Genomic DNA, 6,875 nt, shown 5'->3' with positions numbered 1-6,875 from the left:
TTTTAGCGAAAATGGTGTTTTCTTATGCCCTTAAAGTAGTCTTAGCTGGTGGACACTGTGACCTATGCCGGTAGCTCCAGCTACTTGGGAAGCTGAGGCAGAATTGCTTGAACCCATGAGTTTGAGACCTGCCTGGACAACATAGCAAGACCCTGACTTAAAAAAAATTGTTTTATATTAGTTGTTCTACCTTTCTCCCTTTTGCCACTTCTTGTTTCTCTCTCTCTTTTTTTTTCACCGAACCACTGAGCTAAATCCCCAGCCCATCATTTTTCTTTATAATATTGCATAGATATGAGGCCAATGGGGGGGGTGACCTGTCAATCAAGGCAGCCTAGCACCTGGGTTTTCATCCTTCTCCAGAGGACTCAGGATGAGCAGATTCCCTGGGCTTGATGTCAGCCTGAGCATGAGGGACACAAAAGATGGGCATTAAGGTTTCTGGGAGTCCTTTCAGTCAGAGCTCACTGTAGGGTGTCTTCTTTTCCTGCTTTTAATTGGCCTGCACTCACTGTGCAGAATGAGTTTCTTTTCCTATCTCTAATACCTTTAATGAATTTTAAACCTCACTACCTTTTGCTCTTGTCATGACCAACTTTTTGTTCAGGACAGAAAGACCCTAGAAAGTCCTGCTAGAAGGAGTCCTTAGCACCCCAGAACCCATTTTGTTTCATTTTACTTGTAGTTTTTCCTTTATTTATGGATTTTTTTTCATTCTGCAACACTTTGTGAACATGTTTCCACGTGGACAGACACACTTTGCTGTTACCACATTCTGCGGCTGTGCAGGACTTTGCTCCTTGAGTGGCTATGTGTGAGTTGCCCCAGTTTCAGGCCTGGGAGAATCCCAGGGAAGCGCTTGAGGGGTGAGTGGGATCCATGGGATGCAAAAGATACCCAGAGCAGATGGCCATGCACTCGCCCAGAGCGCAGCTGCGGGCTGTGTCCTCGGTAGGAAGGTGAGGAGACATTCCAGGTCCTCAGCAACTCGTCAGAGGCTCAGACCTGGCTCAGCATGGTCTCTAGGAGCCAGAGAAGCAAAAGCACATGGACTCACTGTTCCTGCAGTAGGAACTGGTGACACTGAACATCCACAACAGAATGGAACTGGCTCAGAATGATAAAAACAGAGCAATAAAAGAGGCTGTGGTCTTCTCACCCCAGAAGGTGGGAGGACACAGCCAACCTGGTGAGTTATGTCCCAAAGTGCCAGGCCTTTCTGGGAGCCAGCGTCTTCCCACTTAGCTGTGACCTCTGAGCTCCTCCAGGCAAGCCAGGCACAGCCACTATCGTGCTGTTAGGGCGACCCCTGGTGAGTGCAGCAGAAGATAAATGTGGCAGATTCCCCATCAGAAAGGGACAGGAGAGAGAGCAACAGGAGCTTGTGAGGTTACAGGTGTCAGAAGGAGGGCCTTGACAAGCAAACTCATACACACAATTTTTATTTTTAAATAATAAATAAGAGGCAAAGGAAATGCAGGAAACATTCATGAAATTCAGATCACTAAAGTGCATTCAAACAGCTTGACCTTCCCACACTGTTTAAACAGTTGAGAGGAGGCCTTTCTTTGCTGACTATGGGCTCCAACATGCACACCTACCAAAGGACACTCAGAAAACAATCACTGCCTGACCCCAAGCTGAAGCGTCCAAGGTCAAGCTCAAAGAAAAGACACTAGAATTCATTCATGTGTCCACATAGAGTCACCACTGTAAAGACACTGATTTCACTGTAAGTTAAAGAACTTCTATTTCCTAATGCAGAGTGAGGATACCAGACTTCCTTTCTAATCTATGCAGAACACTGAGCCACATCTCAGGTGGCACCCAACTGTGACCACCTTCTGAACTTCAGGTCTTCCCTCTCAGGTTCTACCTGAATCAGATTTTACCCCAGATCATCTGGCTCCAGTGCCTCTGGGATGGTTTCCATTCTAGAACAAAGTGTAATTGTCCCCAAGTCATCCATCTGTCCTCTTACAGCAGTTGGCACTATAATTTATCCTGGCACCATAAGAATACTGAACTAAGGGTGTTTGTACTGGACCATTTTACCTTTTGAAAAACATCAGTGTTTCCAGCCTTTGAGGGGTGGGGGCAGTGGGTCTCATAAGGCTCCCATCGCCCCTGGCTGGAAACCCTGGAACCCATCAAGATCGGAGCATCCTTGAGCCTTGGCCCCCTGCACCTGCCTGGTCTCCTGCCTGGCAGAGCTGGACAGATCCATGGCCACATCTGCATTCTCAGGTCCCATTGTGTCCGAGCCTCTGTGGGGATCTTTGTGAAGGTGGTCGGAGCTCCAGAGTTCTGCCAACTTGTCCTCACTTCCTGGTTTCCTTATCATCCCCATGGATTTTTTATGCATCCCTTGGGGTGGGGGAGAAGGAAATAAAAAGCAAACAAACAAAAACCATGTTTAATTCAGCAGTGAAGCAAACCTCTTCCTCATCATTGGCCATTAGACCTGTCCCTGCCTGAGTGACTGGGGCCTACAGGTGAGCTGGCTAGGTGACTCCCACCCTTAGGGAAAAGCTGGTGTCTGCTAGCTGTTACACTCTGCAAAGCTGCTTTGCTTGTGTGATGCAGTGATTGAGCTCACTTTCTCCCATGAGCAGGTCCAGTGGGTGCAGCACAACCCCCTTCAGCCTATTCAATGTCCAGCTGGCTCCCCGTCCTGGATCCCTCTGGTCCCTTCTGTCCTAGAGCAAAGTCTAGACTACATTAAGAACTGGTATCTCCAGTTCCCACATCTCCCTGGTCAGCAGGTGCTCAAGACTTGTTTGCTGAACAAACAACCCTCCCTTCCCAAATTAAAGTCACAGGGGGTCCCCTGGCCAACTTCTCTCAGCCCCCAGTGGAGATCTGTGACTCCTCATCCTCTAAGCCGTGAGGCTGCAGCAGTAAAGGTGGCCTCCGTAGCAGCCACCCCAGGCAAGCCACCAGCAGAGGCTGTTTCAGCACAGAAAGTCTAGGAACAGAGACACTGCAACAGGTATGGCTGACAGACCCAGCAGGGACCAACCTGACTCTGGGAGCGTTGGCCATTTCGATTTTCTCTGCACTCCCCCATTTCCAACCCAAACACAGTGTGAGCAACCCCAGGGAACCTCCCCCGACACCCCCGCACAGGTGGTGTGACAAGAAGGCTCCAGATGCCAGCCTTGCTGTGGGCAGGGGTTAGACTGGAGGGTCAGCCGAGCCTGAGTACTAGGGTCTCTTGCTTTGCCCACTGCGGACCCCAGCCCCTGCTCCCCCAGCAGCCAGGGCCCACAGCAGCCCCGCGGGCTGCCTTGGGGCGCACCCAGCACTGCTCCCGGCAGCGGGAGGCAGTGCCGCACCAGGGCCCCGTACAGCCCATACTCGGCCATCACGGTGCTGCCGCCCCAGCGCTTCTCCCGCTTGCGCCACTTGGCCCGGCGGTTCTGGAACCAGACCTGGTAGGGGCGGAGGAGGAGGGAGGGAGGAAGAAGGCCAGTAGGAGAGAAGGGGAGCGGGAGGGAGCAGGAGAGAGAGGGGAGGGCGCGCAGGGAACGCAGTGAGAGCGCGCTGGGAGCCCCAGACCTGCGTCCCAGAATTCCGGGTCTAGGGAGGAGGACCCCACCACCACCACCCTGCAAGGGAGGCCACAGAAGTTCGGCAGCTGTCCCTTCCCTCCGAACCCCAGGGATGTAGGTGTGTGGGGATGGGGGCTCCTGCTGCCTCTGAAGTCTCCTGGGAAATACTGTGAAAATCTCAGAGCAAAGCACTTGCTGTCCCCAGTGTGGTGTAAAGAGGTCATCTGCACCCAGGCCCCGCCTCCCTCCGGGATGGAGAGAGCCCTCTGGGTCCAGGCCCCTCTGACTGCCTGTTTTTGGGCTGTTGCTGGTTCTCTCGTGGAAAACATTGGCTTAATGGGAGAACATTGTGGAATATCGTGCCGCTATTTAACAGGAGTGAACTGGCTTCGAATCTCCTGACAAACAGAGCGCAGTTCTCTGTGCACAGCACGCGGTGATGCAGGCTGGACACCTTGGCATGGAGGGGATGCGGTGGGGTATAATAGCGACCCTGCTTGTTCATTTCCATAGGGACTTAAGGTGGAGAGAGGCTTTTTATCGATCTGTCTTCATGTGGTTTCTCACGGCAGCACGCATATTGTATGGTTTTTTAGAATAATTCAATAACATAATAAAAGCACAAGGATCAAGGACCCTTTTGGTGCTTTCGGTATGCCCTCAGCTTTGAGGGGACCTCAGTGGGCTGCACAGAAGCAGCTGCCTGTGTGTGAGTCTCTAAGGGTCTTTGGGAAGGAGAAAGGGGACCCCAGACACCTGTATCCGGTCTTCAGGGAGCTGGGTTTTCAGGGCCAGCATTTCCCGGGCGTACACATCAGGGTAGTGGGCTTCTCCGAAAGCCTTCTCCAGCTCTTCCAGTTGCTGAGCAGTAAAGACCGTCCTGTGGACCAGAAACATACTGTGAGTTTCCTGCTGGGGGAGCATGTGCTGCCCCTGCCATACACACCCAAAAGCCACTTTATGCCACCTGGACACCCCACCTCTGGACGATCAGCCTCTGGAGTGATACTGTGCATGCTAAGCCCATGTTGCACCACTGAGCTGCACACAAAGCCTTTAGTTTATTCTTAATGAATCCCACCAATCCCTTCTGGTGAGACCCATTTCACACACCACAAAACAGTGTTTTTAAAACAGTACCAAGATCAATCTGCAGCCTCCTGAGAGTGCAGAATTTTCTCTGTAAGTAGTTTATAGTACTCTCCGTACAGGCAAGCAGGGGGCTTCTGGACCCACCCCAGCCAGGCCCAGGGCCATAAACTCCCAGGTGCTGGCTCCATGGGCACCAGGCTACATCCAGGAGGAGGCCCAATGAGGCAGTGGCCTGTACCTGTGCCGCCGCTTCTTCCTCTTTCCCAGGCCAGTGGACACCTTCAGGTCACTCTTGTCTTCAGACAGACTGTCCTCATCTGTGGGTACAGGAAGAGGAGCATGCTAAGTAATGCATATTTTCAGTCTGTTTTCTTGATTTTATTGTGAGGGGTGAGTCCTGAACCTGCTAGGGATGTGTATGATGGTAAGAGGGAGGCCTCTAGCACCCCCAGATTCAGTTATTTTTTGTAGAGTGAAAAAAATAAAGTAGCTGCTATTATCACCTTATTTTTACACACGAGGAAACCAAGGCAGAGAGTGCTTCAGTACTTTTCCCAAGATCACACTGCTCCCTCTCCATCACCACTACTCACAGGGAGAGCAGAGGCTGTGACATTGGAACTCAGCCCCACCTGAGGCACCAGTCCAGAGTGTCATTCTTAATAAGGGTGCCAGATGATTTGTAGCTGCACTTAGAAAAGTGAGAACCACTCTCCTGGATTTCATCATTTTAGACTCATTACATCAGGAGGTCCAGATGAAAAGGGAGGTTAGGAGACCAAACCATTATCAGAGTCACTGTTAAGTCTTATTGCCTCAAAATAGGAAAAAAAATGAGCTGGTAGTGGTGGTGCACACCTGTAATCCCAGCACTTCAGAGGCTGAGACAGGTGGATCACTGTGAGTTTGACACCAGCCTGGGCTACATAGTGAGTTCCAGGTCAATTTCAACTCCATAGTGAGACCTTGTCTCACCCCCCCCCATGGGAAAAAATGGGTAAAGGCAACAATAACAAAATAACACTAGTTTTGCGTCTACCTCTTTTGGTCACCAGAAACCTGTACTGGGGTCATAACATTCCCTGGTATGCAGTCCAGTTGGTCAACGTCAGCCGCTGGAGCTGCTGGTCAGATGAAAATGTCACTTGTGCCTGGGTTTAAGAGCTTCAGTGCCCCCCCAATAAACGTAGCTTTATATGTACAGATTACACGGAAATGATACTATTTACAGAAATTGGATTTTAAATATAGAACAGTATTTAAGTTAGTTTCACCTGTGTGTTTTCCCTTTTAAGACAACTGATCATTTCTCCACTCACACACCTCACATGCCTCCGCTGACAGACCTGCTCCGTGTCTTCCAGAAGTGCCTCTCAGCCTGGGACCTGGCAGCCTTTTGCCATTCATTTTATCAGGGCTGCATAAGAACCTGTCCTATGAAGGAAGATGGCCTTTGACAGATGTTTTGCAGTAGTGGGGACTGAACCCAGAGTTAGTCTACCTCTGAACTGCGCTCTCAGCCCTTTTTGTTTTTTATTTTGGGACAAGGTCTTTCCAAATTGCTTAGGCTGGCCTTGAACTTGCAATCCTTTCGCCTCAGTCTCTGGAGTTCTGAGATTACTGGTGGGCACCACTGAACCACTGCACCCAGCCACAGTCTAAGAGGCTCAGGAAGGAAAGTCCTCTCTGAGGGCTGAGTGTTCAGCAGCCTGTTGACCTGCTTGCTTCCTTTGATTATGGATGAGACACAATGTACTCTTTCACCTCACTCTTGCTCTAGGTTCTAAGATACAGTTTCACTAAGGCCACATTTTCTTATGTAATTCTCCTTTCTTTCCCCAGGACCCAGCCCTCTCAATTTCTTGCCCTGTCCTTTACGGAATTCCACTTCTACCTTCTCTTTCCCCAAAGCCCGCCTGGACTTTGAGGAAACCAGCAGCTAGGAAGGAAAAACTAACACAGATACAGGGACTCAGTGGGGCTGGGAGAACGCGATACGGGAGCGCGGCGCAGGAGGCCTTTCAGCACCGGGCGGCGGACAGATCCCGCCCAGCGCTCAGATCAGCATGCCTAGCCACCCTGCAGCCCGGTCCGCCGAGTCCGCGCCCTCGAGTCGCAGCCTTCTTGACACACGCCCTGCCTGGAGCTTCTGCCGTCGGGGACACCCGGGCGCCGCAAGGGTTCTGGGCCGTACATAGCAGGCAGCAGCGGGAGTGGAGCTCGGCAGGG

General features: G+C 51.3%; 1 protein-coding gene across 1 annotated transcript; it reads right to left on the bottom strand.

Moving 5' to 3' along the window:
• Window positions 1-2,094: 2,094 nt before the first annotated feature.
• Vsx1 (visual system homeobox 1) lies at window positions 2,095-5,226 on the bottom strand. The gene is made up of 5 exons (XM_010625625.2): window positions 5,196-5,226; window positions 4,885-4,963; window positions 4,311-4,434; window positions 3,256-3,434; window positions 2,095-2,369 (listed from the first exon to the last, which is right to left on the bottom strand). Exons 1-5 carry the CDS (start codon window positions 5,224-5,226, stop codon window positions 2,108-2,110), a joined length of 675 nt encoding a protein of 224 aa, XP_010623927.1. The 3' UTR covers window positions 2,095-2,107.
• Between the last annotated feature and the right edge of the window lie 1,649 nt (window positions 5,227-6,875).

This window comes from Fukomys damarensis, unplaced genomic scaffold, assembly GCF_012274545.1.
Source record: "Fukomys damarensis isolate Sample0158 unplaced genomic scaffold, DMR_v1.0_HiC HiC_scaffold_7, whole genome shotgun sequence".
Taxonomy (NCBI): domain Eukaryota; kingdom Metazoa; phylum Chordata; class Mammalia; order Rodentia; family Bathyergidae; genus Fukomys; species Fukomys damarensis.
This window is presented reverse-complemented; position numbering and strand designations above follow the sequence as displayed.